Source organism: Lepidochelys kempii, chromosome 2 (assembly GCF_965140265.1).
Source record: "Lepidochelys kempii isolate rLepKem1 chromosome 2, rLepKem1.hap2, whole genome shotgun sequence".
Taxonomy (NCBI): domain Eukaryota; kingdom Metazoa; phylum Chordata; order Testudines; family Cheloniidae; genus Lepidochelys; species Lepidochelys kempii.
The window spans coordinates 258,513,533-258,535,748 of NC_133257.1; the positions used below are offsets into that span (position 1 = coordinate 258,513,533).

The 22,216-nt window shown below is 48.1% G+C and overlaps 1 protein-coding gene across 3 annotated transcripts in view; it reads left to right on the top strand.

The window, feature by feature from the left end:
• PLCD1 (phospholipase C delta 1) overlaps positions 1–22,216 on the top strand; it is a 92,267-nt gene that overhangs the window by 59,347 nt on the left and 10,704 nt on the right. For all 3 annotated transcript variants that reach the window (XM_073334724.1, XM_073334723.1, XM_073334725.1), the window contains exons 6-10: positions 4,390–4,591; positions 6,073–6,217; positions 7,461–7,610; positions 17,944–18,111; positions 19,754–19,910. In XM_073334724.1, coding sequence (XP_073190825.1) covers positions 4,390–4,591; positions 6,073–6,217; positions 7,461–7,610; positions 17,944–18,111; positions 19,754–19,910 — 822 coding nt within the window. The remainder of the gene's footprint in view (positions 1–4,389; positions 4,592–6,072; positions 6,218–7,460; positions 7,611–17,943; positions 18,112–19,753; positions 19,911–22,216) is intronic.

The window sequence follows — 22,216 nt, forward strand, 5'->3', positions numbered from 1 at the left end:
GAAAGTGGTTGATATATAGAGTTTTAAGGGTTGCTGTAGTCCTTGTGGGGAAGCGACAGATGGTTTATTTAATAATAGTCCTTGCATAATATTTAGCACCACTATAGCACCTGTCATCTGATGGTCTCAAAGCACTTTGCAAAGGCAGATTTGTATTGTCATTTCCATTTTCCAGATGGGGAAACTGAGTCACAAAGAGCTAGATTCATAATAGGATTTAGGCACCTAACTGCCACTTTAGGCTCCTAAATCCCAGAATCAGGCCCCACTGGGATTCACAAAGCTCCTTCTCAGCTGCCACCAAACCCTGTAGACACCTAAGCTCACTCGGAGCCTAAATTTTTGGAGTAAAAGTTCCCTAGGTGCCTATGTTCCTGCCTCTGAGCATGCCCACGGCAGCCCCAGGCCAGGCGTCTGGATAATACACATGACTGAACTATTGGTATAGAAGGGTACAGCTTGCTCAGGAAGGACGGGTAGGGAGAAAAGGGAGGAGGGGTTGCCTTGTATATCAAAGATGTATACACTTGTGCTGAGGTTGAGATGGAAATAGGAGACAGACTTCTTAAAAGTTTTCTGGGTAAGGATAAAAGGGGTAAAAAAGAAGTGTGATGTCATGGTAGATGTCTATTATAGGCCACCTAACCAGGAAGAAAAGGTGGGTGAAGCTTTTTTTAAACAACTAACAAAATCATCCCAAGCACAGGACTTGGTGGTGATGGTGGACTTTAACTGCCCAGAGATGTGTTGGGAAAATAGTACAGTGGGACACAGATTATGCATCAAGTTCTTGGAATACATTGGAGATAATTTTTTATTACAGAGGGTGGAGAAAGTGATTAGGGGAGAGGCTGTTCCAGATTTGATTCTGACGAATAGGGAGGAACTGGTTGAGAATTGGAAGGTGGAAGGCAGCTTGAGTGACAGTGGATCATGAAATGACAGAGCTCATGATTCTAAGGAATGTCAGGAGGAAGACAGCAAAAGAAAGACAATGGACTTCAAGAAGGCAGATGTTAGCAAACTCGGACAATTGCTAGGTAAGATCCTGTGGGGCAAACCAAGTACTATGGGAATTTTGAGATCTGTGCAGAGTGGGCAGAATTTAGGTTTTCAGAGTCCCACCTGAAAGACCATCTAGACTTAAAGAAAAGGAGTACTTGTGGCACCTTAGAGACTAACCAATTTATTTGAGCATAAGCTTTCGTGAGCTACAGCTCACTTCATCGTGCCCCATACTACAGAGGAAGGCAAAAAAAACCCCAGGGCCTCTTCCAATCTGCCCTGGAGGAAAATTTCTTCCCGACCCCAAATATGGCGGTCAGCTGAAAACCCTGAGCATATGGGCAAGATTCACCAGCCAGATGCCCAGGAAAGAATTCTCTGTAGTAACTCAGATCCTACCCCATCTAACATCCCATCACAGGCCATTGGGCCTATTTACCATGAATATTTAAAGATCAATTAATTGCCAAAATCATGTTATCCCATCATACCATCTCCTCCATAAACTTATCGAGTCTAATCTTAAAGCGAGATAGGTCTTTTGCCCCCACAAGTCTGAGAATGACTCCGTAACCTGGCAGTTGGAGCACTCCCCTGGGAGGTGAGCGACCTGGGATCCAGTCCCCCTGCCCCAATGGCTTTTTATATGATTTATCCACTGAGGAACTGCTTCAGCGGGAGAGACTGAGTGAGCCCCGCTTCAGAATATCCCAGAGCTCAGTTAGGACACTCCCCAGAGAGGTGGCAGATCCTTGTTCAAATCCCTGTACTCCCTTCATGAGGAAGGGAGATTTGAGCTAGGGTCTTCCAAATCCCATATGAGTATACTAACCACTGGGCTAAAAGTTAGGCGGGAGTTGACTCTGGTCCTCCCCTGGCCGCCTGCAAAAACAGCATAGATGCCACATGCCAAGAGAGGGTTCACAGCTGAGAATCCCAAGCAGAGGGAGGTGCCTTTCTGCAGCCTGCACTTAGGGCCCATCTCTGTGAGAGCAGAGGGGCTTAGGACACACTCCTGTTGCTGGCATCTCCCATTGGCTTGTATAGCTGAAGTAGGTTTGCCACATTTCTAATGGCTGGTAACCAGACCCCTGTGGTGCTGCCCCCTGCTCAGCCTCTTCCCCGAAGGCCCTGCCCCCTTCTCCATCTCTTCTTCCCAAGGCCCCGCCCCTGCTCCGCTTCTTCCCCCACAGATCAAAAGAACTGGACATCAGGGTTTGTCAAATGGCACCCGGACACACAAGCCAAAACTTGGATTGTCCAGGTGAAAACTGGACGGGGGCAACCCTAAGGTGAGTAGCCACCTAGCATGCTGGCTTTTGTGAATCCCATTCTGAGGCCCCACTGCCTAGCCCTCCTTAGTCATTGCATAGGGCGCTTAGGCTCCTCAACTCAGCCTTTGTGAATCCCAGTGATTTTCCAAGCCCCTGAAAAACTCGGTAACACTCAATGTCGCCACGTCTGCATTTCTTATCCAATCTAGCCCAAGGAGAACTTTTTGAAACTTGGGTACCTAAAAATAGTTAGGCACCTAAATCCATATTTAGGCGGCCAGTTAAGTGACCTGCATTTCAATAGAGCAAATGCAGAATTATTTTATTTCTGCTCGGAGATGAAATGAGTAACCACCGTGCAGCCTCTTAGATGGAATGTTCAAGACAGCTGAAAGGCCATGTTCCTGGGCTGTGTCTCTGCTGCCATTGGCACAGCTCAAGAATGGGGTGGGGATGAAAGTAGCTGTGCAGTTCCCTGGTTTGGGGCCTGGCCTGGGGACCAGTTCAGTTTCCAGCATAAGTTAGAGCACCCTCTAGTCAAGCCAGTACAGCTGTACGTCGTTGGCTTTTGCCTTTTGCAAATCTTGGTTTGCTCAGACGATACATTATTAGTGTTTGCTAGGGAATTTGAGGGATGTGAAGGGGTTATGTTTGGGAGAGAAGATCTGTCATCCTTCACCTAGGACAGGGGTGGCAAACTATGGCCCGGGGGCTGCATCCAGCCCTTCAGACGTTTTAATCAGGCCCTCGAGCTCTCACTGGGGAGCAAGGTCCAGGGCTTTCCCCACTCTGGTGCTGCAGCCAGGGAGTGGGGTCAAGGGCTTGCCTCACTCCGCGCAGCTCCTAGAAGCAGCGGCATGCCTCCCCTCCAGCTCCTACACGAAGGGGCAGCCAGGGGGCTCTGAATGCTGCCTCTGCTGCAAGCACTGCCTCCACAGCTCCCATTGGCCAGGAACCATGGCGAATGGGAGCTGCAGGGGCGGCACCTGCGGATGGGGCAGGGTGCAGAGCTGCCTGGCTGCGCCTCCATGTAGGAGCCAGTGGGGGGACTTGCCGGGGGGACATGCCGTGTAGGAGCCAGCTGGGTGACATGCTGCTGCTCCTGGGAGCTGCTTGAGGTAAGCATCACCCGGAGCCTGCCCCACTGCCCCCCTCCCGTGTCCCAACCCCCTGCCCCAGCCCTGATCCCCCTCCAAACCCCTTAGTCCCAACCTGAAGCACCCTCCTGCACCCTCAACCTCTCATTCCCAGCTCTGCCTAGAGCCCGCACACCCAGCTGGAGACACACCCCAACCTCCTGCCCCATCCTGGAGCCTCCTCCTGCACTCTGAACTCCTCATTTCTGGCCCCACCCCAGAGCCCGCACCCCCAGCTGGAGCCCTCACCCCCTCCCACACCCCAACCCCCAATTTTGTGAGCATTCATGGCCCACCATACAATTTCCATACCCAGATGTGGCCCTCAGGTCAAAATGTTTGCCCACCCCTGACCTAGGACATAGACAGCAAGTTTGCTTCATGAAAGTGGAGTCTCAGTCAGGCTTGGTTGAAACCACTGGAGATAACTTTTGGTGAGATAAGCTTCTTTAAACAGGAGGGTAATTTGTTAAGTTGAGTCTCTAGAAAGCATGTTATGATTTTGTTTTATATGTAACCATTTGTTTCCAGTGTTCTTACTCATTATTGCTGGAATGTCTGTATTTGAGAATGAACTTATTCTTGTTTTCACTGTAAATACATCTCAGTGCTGTGGTGTTAAGCAAAGTGGTGATCCGGAGTTGAATCTTACAAGGTGGTGAGTACTGCTGTTTTGGGAACAGCAGGCCTGGGCATTAGGAGGGGCTGGACACTACAAGGAGTGCTCTGAAGACTCAGGGGTTGGTGTGTGCCTTTAGCTAACCTGTTCAGAGAGAGTGGAGGCATGGAAGGCAGTGTTTGTGTAGCCAGAACCTAGTGGTGTCAGAGTGCTGACCCACAGCAAGGCACAGATAAAACTTCCTCACACTAGGGCAGGTGGTGTTGAGGGGCCTCACAGCTCACGGTGTTTCACATTCTTCCAGTACCAAGGTGTCATATTTTCACTGCTGGTTTATGTTTCTTTTATCTGGTAGCCAAGAAGCAACAGATCATGACCAAAGATGGTTTCCTGATGTATCTGCTGTCTGCAGAGGGGAACATATTCAACTCCTCTCACAGTAAAGTTTATCAGGACATGACTCAGCCCCTCAGTCACTACTTGGTGTCATCTTCGCACAATACCTATTTAATGGAAGACCAGCTCAGAGGGCCCAGTAGCACAGAGGCCTATATCAGGTAAAGGGGGATCTCTCAACACAGATTGTACAAGGATACAGAACACATACAGGCAGACTTGACCCTTGAATGTTCAGTTCCACCCTGGCCTGAACTGACCCTAACCTTATTGCTGATTGTTGTGTCTGCCAGCTAGTAGCCAGATGTTGAAGTGGCCTCAAACAGCTGCAAACAAACCAGCAACAAGATACTTCCCTGTAGCTGACAGTATTGCCAACCCTAAGCGTGCAATAATCCTGAGTCAGGCCCCCAGAGGAATGAGATTTAAAAACTAATAAATGTAACATGCTTTGCATTTGTCTTCTGGTGTTGGGGACTTCACGGGTCATGTTTTCAAGCTTTTCTTTGCAGCCAGGAGGGCTGGACATTTACTCTTTTTTCAGTGAAAGCTGAATTCTCAGGCAATAGCATGATTCCAGGAGGAAACCCCCCAAGTCACGTGAGTCATGATCAAAGTGTGAGCCCTAGTTCCACTGAGCAGGTGCTCTGCTACCATGGCTCCTTGCCTACCCGATGGAATTGTTGGGGAGTAGCAGCTAGCGAGTCAAAAGCGACAGGGAGGGGCAGAGGGTTTAGCTCGGTGAATTGCTTTCATTAGTTATTTGAGTGCATTTTGCAATATCAGGAAATTACTTAATCCTGTTTCCATTGGGGTTAACTCGGTGGTTCCCACAAGTCTCGTAGCAGTGCTTATAGGAGATGGGTCTCTTTAGGCATATGGGGGAATTACTCTACACACGGCCTACTGTACACATATGCCTCTGTAGAGAAAAGTGGAAAGATCATCTTCAGAAGCCTACAGTGATGAATATATAGACAAGAACTTACGTTTGAAGGCAGGAAATGACTGAACCAGACAATGCAGGGCAGGGGCTTTCTGAGCATACATTCAAGATGTATAATCTGTGGGGTGAACTTTCTAAAGGGGATTTAGTCTCATTAAATGACAGTGAAGTTCGCATAGCTATGTCAGTGAGCACAACTTTGAAAATGCATCCCCAATTCCTTGTCAAATCTGCATGAAGAATGCACATGGTCTAGGCCTCTCTGATTGTGGCAGCTACTCATGGCTTCTTTGATCCACTCTCTTTATGCCCAGTCAGCCTTTCCTGATCTGCTCTTCGCCATCTCAAGGCTTCCCTAATCTCCCTTCTCTCCAACCCCCGCCTGTGCTTTTCAGATCCCCGTTATCTTCAGGTGCCCTGAGCTTTTCCCATCTCCCTTCTCCTCAGATTCCTTTATGCATTTCTGAGCTTGCTCATCAGTTTCTCTGAGCTCCTCTCCTTTCAGTTGCTCTGATCTCTCTTGAGCTCCCCGCTCCTCAGTCCCACTGCACTTTTTACAGGTTCCCCTTTTTTCACTTACTGTGCACTTGTCAAAGCCATCCATGAGCGTATATTGAAATGCTCATGTACAATATCGTCCCATTTTTGGAGGGGAGCGGGGAGAAAAACCAGAATGCCTCCATTCTTTGTTTCCAGAGCCCTGACCAAAGGCTGCCGCTGTGTGGAGCTGGACTGCTGGGATGGTCCTAACTCAGAGCCTGTTATTTATCATGGCTACACACTCACCTCCAAGATCCTCTTCAGTGATGCCATAAAGGCCATCAAGAACTATGCTTTCAAAGTAAGAACAAAGGATGGGGGGGGTGTTTATCCTGCAGCTTCATTTCTTTTCCCTGAGAACAAACAGGCAGACGTTCCGCTTCAGTGAAATAATCAGCTTTCCATTGTGCGTACAGAATGAAACCTGCATACTTGCATTTCTCATTGGTCCCTTTCTGGGCTGCCATACTTGTGCCTTGCCCTCTGCAGTGAGCAGCACCTGAGGGTTATTGAAATGCTGAGCCCTTTGGGGCAGGGATTGTCTTTGCATTGTCCATGGGCGCAGCACTTAGCGTGATGGGATCTGGACCCCTACCACAGTGAAGACAGTAACCAGAAATTAGAACAATAATGCATGTAGGCAATGGGAAATGTAGGCAGTCCAATTAACTCAGCTGTTCATTTCATGATTAGCTTGGCTGTGATGTCTGATGGCTCAGCCTTATTTATCCAGAGGTTTTAGAGAAATCCATGTGTGTGCATGTGAGGGACTGATGGGAGATATTCCCTCTCTCTTCCTACTGGGAGTAAATTACAGGATGTAGCAATCAAACCTGGGTGCCTTGAATAGCAGCCCCGGGCTGTCATCCTTTATATCAAGACTGTTGTTCTTCCAGACTCACTGGGGACTCAGGCTTGCTCCTTCTTCTTCAGTTAAATTGCCTTTAGAGCCAACATCCTGTTTTCCCCAGGATTTTAGGATGCAGAAATCAGAAGCCTACATTGCAAGGAAATATCCATGGGGGTGTACAGTGGGTAGCACTTTCCTAGGGTCCTAAAACCCGTTAGATGCATCATCAGGAAAGGAAGAAATGACTCGATGATATAGGATCTGTCTCGCCCTTGTCACACTAGTATCTGAGCATCTCACAGGCATTAATGGATGTTACTTTCAGAACACCCTCTGAGGTCAGGAAGCATTATCTCCATTTTACAGATGGGGAACTGAGGCACAGGGAAAGTTAAGTGACTCAAGGTCTGTGGACCAGTTGAGCTGGGAATTGAGCCCCTGCCTCCCAGTCCAGCGTCCTAGCCTCTAGATTACGTTTCCTGGGAGGCTTCAGTAGATGGCTACCAAAATAGTGCTATTAATGTGTAATGTTAAATAGTGTAGAGTTACTGTGCATTTGAACTCATCTGTGTTAACGGCCCGGTTTCCAATGAGATGTGCCTTTTGAAAACTGCGCAGCACATTGGTTTTATAACACCCGGAGGGAAGCGATTGCCAGAGTTAAACCATGATGTATGTTGCTGTCCTACCACAGACCTCTCCATACCCAGTAATCATTTCCTTGGAGAACCACTGTAGCCTGGAACAGCAGAAGATGATGGCTCAGCACATGAAGACGATCCTAGGGGACATGCTGCTGGTAATGCCACTTGATGGAAATACATCAGACTTCCCCTCGCCGGAGGTGAGTGGAGCTACTTTACTGCTTTGTGTGTTGTTACACTGCCTGTGTTCTTATCAGACTCATGTAATATCACTCACCGTGATAAGGAGAGTCACTGAGGAGTCTCACGTGAAGACCGGCTCTGTGGAACTCAGGGAATTTCTGATCCAGAGGCCAGACAATGTCTTCAGCCCTGTTAGCAATTGCTTTCTCACAGGGCACGTCCAGTTAGCTGGATATTACAGGTCTGTTTTGTATATGCTCACCTTACACAGAACTTGGTTAATATGACCTTCCGGGGCCTAAAGTCCTCTGGATGCTGGAGTTATCCTAATTAGTTTTAGTGTAGATGAGGGGCAGACTAGCTCCTTGGGAGAAGTAGCTAGGGGATTTGTCTCCATGTTTCTGAATAGGCAGAATTGACCACTGCTTGATTATAATATAGAGGAGCAGCACTGTTCTGTACTGAAAGAGGAAGGAAGCTGTCACTGGCTTGTTTTCCGCTGCCCTTCAGTCCCTGGGAAGCTATTCCATGAGGATTCTGGCCCGTTCCCAGGGAATAGACAGAGTAACTGAGACAGCCATGCTGCACTGATTTCCCCTACCCCTTCCCTACCTCAACGTGATTGGGGAAAATCAGTGCAGGTTACTGCAAACCATGTCATATTGCAGACTCTCTTCCCACTGAAAGAGATTCTGAGGGCAGTGGTAGCTTGAGGAGTAATAGAGAGCATGGGAGCTGCCTTGTCAAGGGATTGTGAGGAGGGGGAGAGCTGGGTGGCAATGCAGAGGCAAGGGACCCTTGCATGGAGGCTCCTTGCCAGTGGCATGTGCCTAGAGATCCTTGCACATCAGTGCAGCCAATGAGTTTGGGGAGCTGACCCCCAGGCCTGATAGGAGAGGGAGGGACCCAGCAGACTGATGAGGTAACTCAGTGAGTTAACACTTGTGAGCCCTTGGTTGGCTACTATCCATGCTGCTAATAAATTCAATACAGATTTGAACTCATTAGGACTGTTGCAGTAAATTAGCCAGAGTTTCATTCAGCTGGGAGTGAAGCAGCGTAGCTCCCTGGATGCCAATGACACCGATCTATACCAGCTGAGAATCTGTCCCGCTCTATGATACTTCAGCCTGATTCCAAAATAGCAGCACGTGGAGGAGAAGATACAGCGACAAAAATGACCTTGGATTAACTAGGGCATTCTGAATGCTTTTTAAAATTCTTATTTTTACCCAAAGCTTCATTGGCCCAGGAAGTGCTGGTAGGAGTTTGTGGATGGGGAAAATCCGATGGTCAGTGCGGGAGAGAGGGGAGGGGGAAAAGCAGTCAAAAATATCATAGGAATTTGGCGTCTCTCATGTTCTGCTGTATTTTAAGGCATTTGGGAGTGTTACCTTGTGTTTGTACAGTGCTTAACAAAATGGGGCCCTGTTCTTGGTTGATCCCTAGGCATTGCTATAATAAACAGGATTTATTATTATGAATAAATGCACCACTGCTCCACTAGGACCTTTGCATTAGGGAAAAGAATTTCACTCCATAGTTAAGCACTGACTGTGCTATGGCTCGTGCAGGAATAGGACACACCCCAAGGCTGGGGATTGAATAAGATTTTGCTGAGTTGGACAAGCAAGCTCTTATGAGATCGTGTTACTGACTTTCCCCTCACTTCCTCGTCTTGTTTGCCCTCAGTGAAAAATCCTGAAATCAGCTGATTGCTTTTCAAAGGGCTGTTAACTCTTTGTAGCCCAGTAAAATTATATATATATAAATCTTTAAAAATCATTGAAAAATAAAATGGGAAATAATAAATCAAACAAAAACCAACGAGATTTTGCACATTTTTGTTTCCTGCTATCTATTTGATATGCCCTCTGGCTCCTCCGATAGCCAGTGGGCCAGCTCCTCAGCTGGTGTAAATCAGTGTCGCTGCATTAAAGTCAATGGAGCTAGGCTGATTTATATCAGCTAAAGATCTGGTCGAGTCAGCTTTTTAAAAAAGGGAAAAAATAGTGATATAAAAATAATTCCTCACTTTTTCCCTCCTGTACTATTCCTCCATCTGCCTAACATGTGTGCCTAGTAGAATCTTTTCTCAAGACCAAATTGTTGACTGTTGTAGATACTTTCATTTATAATTTATACGTAAAACACCATCCTTGATTTTCCACTTCCTAGTAAAGCTGATGAGGGAAGAGGGAGGGGGCAATGAATTTTTTATGAGAAAAAAGTGTGTCCATTTATTTTCTCAGTTTGGAATCCAGCCCTGGCAAGCTGCTGGAAGGCGGTAAACAAAATGCAAAGCAGGAGAAGCATCATTATGGAGTCTGTTGGCTGGGTAGTTTTAGGACTTAAAGAAATATACCGCACTGCAGGAAAAGGGAAGTTGACACAGTTCAGATTCACACTAATAAATTATGGTGCTGTCTAGGGTGTGTATCTTTTTTGGTAGGTCCTAATCCTGCAAACCGTTACTGCTGTGAGAAGTCCTTATGCACGTGAGTAATCTCATTGCCTACTCACATCAGGGGCAATTAACCCGGTTGCCGAGGGACAGCAAAAGCCTGTGAACCACTTAAGCTACGCCCAGGGTTGCCCAGGGAGGTCCACTGGCAGATGGCTGCATGGGTGCCAGGGCACTCCCACGGGCCATGGAACCAGTCTGTGTAACATCCCTGCATAGGCCAGCATAGAAGGCTGCTGAGGGGCTGGGAGGAGAAAGGAGAGGCTAGAGTTACACATATGGGGCCGGGGGGGATTGACCTCCTCAGCCACTCTTCACTCCACCATCCCGGAGCACAGACAGCCTCCTAGCAGGCTTTATACAGATGGATGGCTGATTTGCATTGCTGGGCACATGGTATGTCTGATCCCATCCCATCCCCACTAGTTCACCCTCCATGGAAACTTCCTTCTCCATGAAACCATCTTCCCCTGGAGGTTTCCCTGGTAAGGCTGTCTAAGTTTGTCTCTCTTGTTCTTTATCACATTGCACGTGATCCAGTCACTTCACTGCCATTCTGAAAGGCACCTGGCCTTTTATTTCCCCCCGTCTCTGAGAAAGCTCATTCGGGAGCCAAGTGGAAGAAATAATTAGATCAGAATGGAACAATAACTCACGGGTGGGTGATCCTAACTACAGAGCATGCAGAAAATAGCCTAGCCAGCCCAGCACTGGAATTGAAATAAAGCGCTCGTTAAAGTTGTTGGTGACTAGAGGAATCAGATGGGTTAAATATTAGAGTCCTCATAAAACACTCCAGATAGATAGAGTGGATAGCTCTTGCTGTGACCCTGACATCCACATTCAGGCATTTAATCAATGGCTTCTCACCTTGACTACCGCATCTCCCTTCTCAGTGGCTGCCCTGATGCCATTGCTGTATGGGCTGGTGTGCCAAGAGTGTTGCTGCCCATCATCTCACATACAGTAAGACGTGACCATGTCCCCCTGGCCTCTTAACACTTCAGAGTTGCTAACTCTCCATGGAGTGGCCCCCTGCCCATCTCACCTTCCTTGGGCTCGATTCACTCCTCAGTGGCAGAAAGTCTGCCTGAGTCAGAGCCATCATTGCACAAGTCTGCTGCAATCCCCCGTCTGCTGTGGGTGTGTCTGCACTGCAATAAAAAACCCGCAGATGGTCCATGCCAGCTGACTTGGGCTCAGATCTAAGGGGCAGTTTGTGATTTTGGCGCTCGGGCTGGAGCCCCAGGCTCTAGGCCCCTGCAAGGTGGCAGGGTCCCAAAGCTCGGGCTGCAGCCCAAGCTGGAACGTTTGCACCGCAATTAAACAGCCCGTTAGGCCGAGCCCCGCAAGGCTGGGTCAGCAGACATGGGCCAGCTGGGGGTTTTAATTCCAGTGCAGACATAGCCTGTGAGACCTGGAGTGAGCTTTTGCCATCCATAGAGTAGCGGTGCTGCCCCGAAAGACGCAGGACCAGGGCCATTTGGAAGATACACTGAGTCAAGCAACTTACCCTGAAAGCCTCTGCCATCAGTGTTTCTTTTGGGTCCTGCCCCCACTGCATGTATACTGGAGCGCAAATTGCTCCCTACTAGTGAATCTAGGTCTGGTCCTCTGCCTCCTCCCCCAGGTTCTCTTCTGTGTCTTTTTCCATAGTTATTCCAGTGTTGGAGGGAGCTGCCTTTGCAGCCCCTCCTTTCTGGGATAGCTTTCCTCTCTCTCTGCCTCTCTTAATAACCTCACTGGAAAATGTCTCTTCTCCTCTCTTGCTGGGGCCCCTTAATTTTTCCCATCCTCTGCCATCGTTTCTCCTTTAACGTCATTGTTCAGTTATTGCTATTTCACCCTGCAAAGCAGCTCGGGAGACAGTTGCCCTGAAAGACATTGTACAAAATAAGGGTGTAATAAGTATTAGTGTGTTGGATCTTCAGAGCCCTTGACAAGCATTAACTCAGTAACCCTCACAGCTTCCCCGTCAGATAGGTAGGAAAGTATCCTTATTCTGCACACTGTGGAAACTGGGACATGGTGCTGAGCCCTTTTAATTCGCACCTGAATTCAGCCCCTACCAGGATCCTGCCCACAGAGAGGTTAAGTAAAGTGCCCAAGGCTATGTATCAAGTCAGTGGCAGAACTGTATAAAGCTCTTTGACCTGTGCTATACAGAAGCTCAGACTTAATGATCTAATGGTCCCTATGAATCTATGAAACTGTGTGTGATGCATTTGGAGCTATTCTGTAATAACTTACGAATACTGTGTGTCGACCGCGTAATTGGGATGTTTACTTTGTGCATAGACTGGTTGAGTTTAAAAGGGGCTGTTGCGAAAAAACAAGCAGGATGGAAACAAATGGCTGAAGATAAGACACTTCTCAGCACACTGGAGAGTTGTTAAGAGACAATACCATGGCAGGGGAAGGCTGGGACCACAGGAGATCAGAAGAAGCCGGGCAAGTTTTTTTTCACTAAGAGGGTGGTGAAACACTGGAATGCGTTACCTAGGGAGGTGGTAGAATCTCCTTCCTTAGAGGTTTTTAAGGTCAGGCTTGACAAAGCCCTGGCTGGGATGATTTAACTGGGAATTGGTCCTGCTTTGAGCAGGGGGTTGGACTAGATGACCTTCTGGGGTCCCTTCCAACCCTGATATTCTATGATTCTATGATTCTAAGTTTAAAAGGGAGCACTCTGTCAAAGGGGGTGAGGAGCGATATTTGGGGGGGTGTTTGAGGGCACCAGACTGAGACACCAGGGACCTGCTAGGGAGTCTGAAGAAGTTAGGGCTGCCTAAATGACCATCAGGGGATGATAGGGCTTTACGTAAGATGGATATGCGTGTAGACTGTTTAGAGAAAAAGGGTTTTAAGACAACAAATGCTTTGTTCCTGTTGTTAAAATAATCAGTACTTTGGTTCGAAAAGGCTGTCTGGTCATGTATGCCACTGGTCACAGACTCCCACAGGGTAGAACCGCTGGTGCCTGAAGTCCGTTGGACCTGCTGGCTCAGCATCGTGGATAGGCAGGGTATCGCAGCACGCAGCCTGGTCTGAGAGCGGGAGAATCACAGGATTCCACCCTAGGGAAGGCTAAAGGCATGAGGGCTGAGACGGGCAGGGCTGCACTCGGAGAGACCAGAAGGCAGGCAGAGATGTGGCTAGCTCTGCAACCGTGACTCTCTATCCCTGGCTTCTAGTCCAGAGTTCCATCTACTCCCAGTCCTGCTGCCTCTCAGGATATATTGTGTTGTATTCGCCCTTGTGCTTCCCACAGGTAAATGAAGTGGGTTTTGTGGTCAAGTCTTGCCAGTTGCCGTTACTTACTGAGGCATTTCAGGAACTCTGGGGCTTCTACACAGCACAAAGGACGTGCTCAGCAGAGCTGAAGTAAAGAGTGGATTCTCTTTCCCCTCAGGCGTAGTTTGGCAGGAACTACTTAGTATCACATGGAGGGAAACCGAGACTGCCATAACGAGAGTTTAGTTTTTTAAACTTCATCCTGGGGGAAAGCCACTGAAAATCAGGGTGTCAGCATCTCTTGTTCCAGATAGCCATACTGACTGATGGGTGCCAATGCTCAGCCCACGAGCCTCATGGAAATAAGGTTCAATGCAACTTTTATTGTAGTACAGCAGTGGTCACCAACCGGTCGATTGTGATGAACTGGTTGATCCTAGATCTCCCAGTCAATCGCAATCCTATTGACTGGGAATGGGGAGCTGTGGCCAACAGGAGCTACGGGGGCGGTGCTTGCAGAGAGGGGCAGCACACGGAGCCACATGCTGCCCGCCCCTGCCCCCCAGGGGCTGCAGGGGCATGTTGGCCCCTTCTGGGAGCGGCATTGGGCCAGGGTAGGCAGGGAGCCTGCCTTAGCGGCAGCCATGTTTCGCCACAACTGGGAGTCGTCGCAGGTATGTGCTGCCTGGTGGGAGGGCGCACCCCAGCCCTGAGCTCCCTCCCAGAGCCAGCACTCCAAACCCCCTCCTGCACCCCAAGCCCCAGCCCTAAGCTCCCTTCCAGCGCCAGTACCCCAAACTAGCCCTGAGCCCCCTCCCGGAGCCAGCACCCTATACCCCCTCCTGTGCCCCGAACCCCCTTCTGCACCCCAAGCCCCAGCCCTGGGCCCCCTCCCAGAGCCAGCACCCCCACTTCCTCCTGCACCCCACCCCCCTGACCCAGCCAGGAGCCCCCTCCCAGAGCCAGCACCTCGCACCCACTCCTGCACCCCAATGCTCTGGCCCAGCCCAGAGCCCTGTCCTGCACCCAAACTCCCTCCCAGAGCTTGCACGCCTCACCCTTTCCTGCACCTCAACCCCCTGCCCCAGGCTCAGCCCAGAGCCCTATCCCACACTCCAAACCCCTCAGCTCCAGCCTAGAACCCGCACCCCCTCTCAAACCCCAACCCCGTGAAAGTGAAAGTGAGTGAGGGTGGGGGAGAGCGAGTGACGGAGAGAGGGGGGGATGGGGTGAGTGCGGTGGGGCTTTGGGGAAGGGGCGGGGTAGATCCTGGGTTGCCCTTAAATTCAAAAAGTGATCTTGGGCATAAAAAGGTTGAAGACCACTGTAGTACAGCATCTTCTACAGAAACTGGAGCCTGAAACTCTTCACACAGCTCAGTTATGAACCTCATCCCGTGCAAGAGGGTCGCATCAAGACCAGTGTGCCACTTAAGCTCTCAGAATAGGATTTAAGATTGACCTACCAATGAATTTCACCCTCACTGATAAATACTAAATCACAGCAGAATTAGAAAGAAATCAAGAGGTATAGGCAAGGGGGGGGGTGGGGCGGACAGTATTCATAGGCCAAAAGGGACCATTGTCTGGCGTCCTGTATAACACAGGCCAGAGAGCTTCATTGATCCTGGCATCAGCCCATAACTTCTGTTTGAGGTTCAGCGTATCTTTTAGAAAGACCATCCAGTCTTGATTTAAAGACTCAAAAAATGGGAAAAGATTACTTGTCTGTTCTTGCCGGCGGAGAGCTGAGGAGTTAAGTGATTTGCCTAAGGTGTCATGCAAAGTCAGTGGCAAAGATGGGAATTAAATCTAGATCTCCTACGTTTTATGCCATGGCCCATTCATTTTCTTTCTTCTGGGCCCAGAAATGAGGCGGTGGCAAGGAGGTCTGAAGTGCCCTTCCCTAGAGAGCTCTGTGATAAAAAGGCAGCGTCACAGAGATAAAGTACCAATGAGGCGGAGACGTAATAACTAATAGCAACACACAGCTTTTATATGCAGTAGATACAGGAAAGGCTGGTCCAGAATCTGCCTGGGAGAAGGCTCTTGCGCTAGTGAGATGAAGTTTCTCCACCCCTGTGGAGAGTGCCAGCATGAGGCCTGACAGTCCCTCTGTTTGAAGGCTTGAGTGGGATGTAAGTGGTGCATAGGCCTCTATGCAGGGATGAATTTCTCCTGCAAGGTCTAGATGTTATGGAAGGACAGAGAGGAACAGGGGGATGCTAAAGTACTGCAGGGCATAGGGAAGGTGTAAAGAGAGGGCAGCTCTATGGAGAGTGTTTAAAAAAAGGGGGACGGTTTTCAACTGGCTCCTGAAATGAATGCAGAGAAATGAAAGGATCACCAGCTCATTTAGTCTGACCTCTTGTATACCACAGGCCACCAGCACCCGCATACGCACTCCAACAACTGCAATTAGACCAAAGTATTGCACCCCTACGGAGACAAAACTATTTTATGCCCGAGGCAAAGAATAGGAGGGGCTGGGGTGCACCAATCCCTGAGGCCCCGGCAGTGGCAGGAAATTAAGTGAGATATACCCAGATGAGGACTGGCGATGTCTGTTCCTGCCATATGTTGCCTCATAATTGGTACCCTCCTGCTGGCAGCTTTTGTGCACTCTGAGTGCCAGGGGAGTTGTTCCAAAGTAAACAGCTTATTTGTGATATCTTAAGGGGGAAAAAAAAAAAAGCTTGGCTCCTTTATCAGGTTCTAATGGCAAATTTCAGTTCAAGCCAGACTTTGCGGTGAGGCCAGCAAAATCTACTGCAACTTGACTGCATGATGTGTCAGGCTGGTCTCTGCTGAGACTCGTTACAATGTGCTGTCACCCAGAAAGAGAGTATAATATTCTTTGAAAACTGCTTGATTGCTTTAAAATCTCCCTGGTTTACTACAGCCCTGTCATTTAAGAACAGCATGACTGTTGCCTCTCCCATTACAGCACTCAGAAATATAGAGGAAGGATTGTTCAGTGGTTAGGGCATTAGCTGAGGCTTTGGGAGACCCAAGTTCAATTCTTTGCTCCACCACAATCATCCCGTGTGACCACGGGCAAGACACGTAGCCCCTTAGTTCCCCCGCTGTAAAATGGGGATACGAGCACTGCCCTGCCTCAGAGGGGTGTTGAGAGAATAAATACATTAAAGATTGTGGGTGCTTGGCAGGATCTAAAAGAGTGCGGGAGTGCATGTCATACCAAAGCAAAGCAAGTAGAGTGGTTAATTTGCAGATTCCATCTTTCCTTGGGAAGATAAGGACAGTGCTGTGCACTATGGGTAGGATTTTTCTAACACTCAGCACTGACTTAAGCACCCAGGCTGGAGTCAATGCTACATCTCCGACCGTGTTCGCTGGAAGCAGAGGTGGGCCGGTGCTAAGTGATTTTGAAAATCCCAGCCCACTGGAGTAAAAAAGTAACAAGCCGCAGTCATCTAGCCTGCCCTCCAGCATAACACAGGCCAGAGAGTGGCACACAGCGATCCCTGCATCAGGCCCATAACTTCTGTTTGAGCCATAAGAGAACTTGTAAAAAGATGTCCAGTCTTGGTTTTAAGACAGCAAGTGATGGAGATTCCACCACATCCCTAAGTAAATAGTTCCAATGGTTCATTACCCTCACTGTTAAATGTTAGCCACTTGTTTCTCGTCTAAATATATCTAGCTTCAACTTCCGACCCTAAAGCGCCCTCTACTATCAGAAATCTTTCCCCCGTATTGGTACTTGTAGACCATGGTCAAGTCACCCGGGACCTTCTCATGGATTGTGATAAGCCATATAATACAAAAATTGAATGTCTTGGGCCAGCTCCTCAGCTGGTGCAAATTGGCATTGCTGTATTGGAGGATGCTGATTTGTTCCAGTGGGGGATCTGGCACCTAATCTTTTTGTTTTGCTTATAAAGAGTATGTCTCTGAGATGTGCTAAAAGCCCAGAGCTCTCCTTGAGTTTGAGCACAGAATATTTTCAAAGCGGGCCCTGAACATTGTCCAAGATACTGACCAGTGCATAGTGATCATGTGGAATCCTTTGGACAAATACATGCTGTCACTTACTGGCATATAGCAGTTTTCAACCATGGCTCTCAAGCGGTTTTCAAAATGGTGTAAGTTTCCCTATCCACATTTTACAGATGAGGAAACAGAGGCTGAAGGAGCTTAAGTGACTTGCATAAGGTCACTCAGCGAGGCAGTAACAGAGCCAGGAATACATCCCGTCTGTCCTAACTCTCAGTCTTGTTCTGTGGCCATTGGGAGATGTTAGATATTTAAAAAGAGTTGGATAATTTTGTAGCCTTTGATAGGACTCGTAGTTATGTCTGGTAATTTAAGGTGGATCACACTACATGTTTCAGAGAGCGTGCTGATTACCTGGGGCACTCAGACAGGAGCTTTTTCTTATCATCGGTTTTTGCAGATGGGCTGGGAGGTGGTTGCCATTCTTTGAAATCTCAGGCATTGGCCACTGCAGGGAGTAGGGTACAGCCTTGGTGGGCTGATGGCTTTGTCCATTAACTGGATTCCTTTGGCTAATAACCGGTGACTGGTGAAGCTCAAATGGGCCTTGGTCCTGCCAAGCATCCTTCTGATTTATTACAGATCAGGCCAGATTCTGCTCTGACTTACACCCGTTTTTCACAACCCCTTTTGCAGCAATTAAAGGGGAAGATCCTTGTGAAGGGAAAGAAGTTGAACAGCCTGGAGGACACCATAGGGATGAACGGGAACAGTAGCACAGAGGCTGAAGATGTCTCTGATGAGGATGAAGCAGCCGAAATGGAAGATGAGTCTGTGAAGAAGGAGGTAGAGCAAAAGAGGACAGTAAGTCAAAGCTCTGACCAGATCACTGAATGGGAAGAATTATGTGGAGAGGGAAAGGGCATAAGCTAGATCCTGGCTGTCCAGCCTGCAGAAGGCCTTGACATTTTATTAAAGCTGATGTTAAAATTATGTAATACACAGGTTGAGAAAAGAGTGTCTGTACATCTGGGTATAGTGCTTAGATGATCCACAATACAAAGTTTGTTTTAAAAAGACATAAAATACATATAGTGCATAATCAGCAATAACCCAAATTAAGGTGAATAAATTACATTAGCGCTTTATCCCATTGCACCATTCATAGGGCTGTGAAAAGTCGACCCTTCTACATGGGGCTTTGAACGTAGTGTAGGTCCAACGAACCCACTTTCTAATACGTGACCAGGTCCTCAACTGGTATGAATTAGTGTCGCTCCAATGGAGCTCTGCTGATTTACACCAAGGGGCATGGTCTGATCTGTTCAGGCGAGCAGGGCCAAACTATAAGAATCTTGGTCCTTCCCTAGACTCAAACATAGCTTTTGAAAGCTCTGCCCTTAGACACATGCGCTTAACTCACTGAAGCATCCACGTGCAGAATTTGGCCCTTTATCTTAGACCACTGATGTTTCCCAGCCTCCAGGTGTGTGTGAATGTCCCTATGCACTATGGGCCAGATTCACTATGGGTGTATAACAGTGTAGCTCCACTGAAGATGAACACCCGCTGTGGATCTGGTCCATCATGTGTTTTCCCTAGTTTCCAGAGGTTTATATTTCATGTCTAGTCTGGAATCAAGCAGGTGTTTCCTTGGACTTTGGTTATTTTTCTTTCCTGCTTCCTTCCCTCACCGGAGCTGCTTGCTCCTGTTAAATCCCTGACGTAATTAAGGTGGCTGTGGCAGCAACAGGGGCCAAAGCATCACATGACAAAATCAGAACCCGTCTATCCCAGAATGAAGAGCTCCAAGCTTTGTGGAGCCGGGAATCCTGCCCTCTCTGTTCCCTTATTCCCAGCCAGGGTAGATCTTCCGGTTTGCACAGCTGGCTCTGAGACAATCAATTTCTGAGATTCAACTGAAAAGTCTGAATGCTGGAGTCAAGGGCTGAGGCTGAGAGTGCAAACAAAACATTTTTGGTCCTGCGCTGCAGAAAGCCTTGCGCAGAGCTTTCCACCTGCATAATGTGGGGGTCCATCATGCTGTGACACTGAGCAACAATGGGACTTGGCCGACAAAGCAGCTGCTGCATGAAACCCAGTTAGAGCTCACACACACAGCCCAGATCTTTCCCAGACCTCCTGCCACTAGCAGCCTGTGAGCCAGAAGGGTGAGCTGGGTAACAGCATGCAAACACCAATCCCACAGCCATCCCAAGTCTTTTCTTAACCGGGATAGGGTTTGCCTAGACCAAATGTGCAACCAGGAATCCGCCTGTTCATGTGGTCAGCGTTGAAAGCAACCTGTTCTGGGAAAGGAGGGGAAGCTGGGTACAGCCCAGTTGCACGAAAGGTTCTGGGTGCTAAAAACTGGGGGATCCCTCTGTGAAGGAGACAGGAATGAGGCCCTGGTGTCCTTCCCCGGTGATCACTAGAGTGCATACTCTGCACAGTTGTGAGGGGGTTTGTGGAGGGAAGGCCAAACCTATTGCTTTCTTGTCTCCAGAGCACCAAATTAAAGCTGGCCAAGGAGTTATCGGACATCATCATCTACTGCAAGAGCGTCCACTTCCAGGGCTTCGACAGCGCCACCTCTCCCCTTGCCTTCTATGAGATGTCGTCCTTCACCGAGAGCAAAGCCCAGAAACTGGCGCAGGAGTCTGGTACGTGCCTCCGGCCTTGTCAACAGGCTTTGCTAGTCCCCTTGTCCGTGAACCCACACATTCGGTGCTCACTTCCTTCTCTAGTCTTTCCATGCGAAGATTCACTTTTAAAGGCAAGATGTCCAGAAGAAGAGAGCACCTTAGAATCTAAAAACAACTTTGCATTGTCTCTCTATGTATAAATGGCAACTTCCCTCCCTACCCCACCATTAAGTATTTGTGCTGCGTTCAGTGCTGTCTCCTGGATCTCTTTTGTAATCCACAACTGGTACCTTAAGGGTATTTTAGCCAGAGCAGCATTTTACATGCTTTAAGCATGGTAGTAAATATCATGAACAGATATTGTAATGTGGTGAATTTTGTGTGTGTGTGTAATGTATGTACCCCACTGCAGTTTGCTGGACAGAATTATTTCAGCTATGTCTCACAGATGGGTTTCATAGGCCCTATACTGCATGCATCCAATAGAGAGTCCCATTTAGGCTGAAGCAGAACGAGCCTGTTCCTTTAGAGTAGGAGGCTCTTGGTTCTATCCCTTTGTCACTGTGAAATACTGAGCATACAGCATAGTGGTCATTGTGTACAACGCAGTAACACCCAAGAAGCTTCGAGGTGGCCAGAGATTTATTATAATATCTTCTTGCACTGAACTGTAGAACTTCCTGCTCCATTAATATCCCTTCATATTAATGTGGGAGCAGAAATGGTGTCGTTATGGCATATGCTGTTCAAGCAGTTTTGAATGGACACATAGGTCACAGGGGCTGTTTCTGTTGCCTGATTGGATGAGTTTAGCTCTCAGAATCAAGTTTCTTGTGTGAATAGTTGCTCTTTGAATTCTGCTTTTTGTGAATGTTCTGCATTATCCCTGTCACATTAACTATTTCGGTCAGCATTCCTGCCAGAATATTCATCTGCTTTAGTATTCACAAGGCAGAACCACTTCATTGAAAAATTCGAATACTTGCTCTGCTCTAGTTCCCAGCAATGGTGGCTCAGGATGGGAACTGTATGCAAAGTGACTGCAGGTTTGGGTGAGGGTTCAATTTACTTAGTAAATGAGAGTCCACTTTGGAGTGATCACCACCAGATTAGTGATCAAATGTGGATGAGGAGGCACCTAAAAGGTTTGGTCTCTTTGGCTGGGTATGTCACCGAAAGAAGCAGTGGAAGTGATTTTGTGACAGTGTGTCTGATAAAGGGAAAGAAGTGGTGACAGAATATACTCCTGTGTTCACACTCTATACACCATTGTAATAACGTTTGTACAAGGTGTGCCGCATGAGGAATCATTTAAAAACACATAATTTGCTGGTCAGTATTGCCCTGGTAAAGTATGTGTGGCAACATTGAGAAGTGATAAGATTTCCCTCTATGATGTTATTAACACACGTTCCAAAGCCCACAGCCCTGCCCATGCAGAAGTCAGGTCAGTCCTAAACAAAGGAATATGTGCTTGCCTTAATATGTATTTTAGCAGTAAGCTGAGTCATCAAGCAGGGAGGGACAGCAAAGGAAGTTCAACCAGGTGAAAAAACCCAGCAGGGAATATCCTTCCACATAGGCTCTGTGTTTCCTGGGTCTCAGCTGGCAATGTTTTTCAAGAAATTATAAAAAGGAGGGACAAACACCCCAAGGCACTCCTTTCTTTCTCTCCCTACCCATCCCATTCACTGCACCTGAAGAGATAAAGGAAGCCACCATGGGACTCTGGGGGAGGGGTCCTGACCTGAAGAGTTTGGTCGGTAAGACTGCTGCTAAAACATGTGGTGAGAAAACTCTGCTTCGAATCTAACAGAATACGTTAAGTTTGGCACCAGGAAGTGTTTTCTCTTTATTTTTCTGGTAGCCATTTCTGGCTTGTGTGCCTCATTACTTGGACTCACTTAAAATCTATCTCCTTATCATTAATAAACTTGTTTTATTGTTTTATCTAATCCAGTGTGTTCAAGTTGAAGTGTCTGGGTAACTCCTTGTGGGGTAACAAGTTGTGTGCATATTATTCCCTTAAAGGAATAATGGACTCAGAATATTTGTACTGTCCAGGCGAGGGCTGGGCCGTACAGGACATACATTTTTTGGGGGAAATCCAGGATGGTGGGGGGGGTGTTGGGGTCACCCTGCAATATAATCAGGCTGGTAAGAGCCATTGTTTGGTTGGCTGCAGCGCACACACAGATGTAACTGGGCGTGACTTACATGCTGGAGGCTGTTTCTGAGCAGTCTAGGTTGGAGGCTACAGCAGCGAGGCATTGTAAAGGGCACCCCAGGTTACAGGGTGGGGTGACGCAGCTGCTCATTAGTCT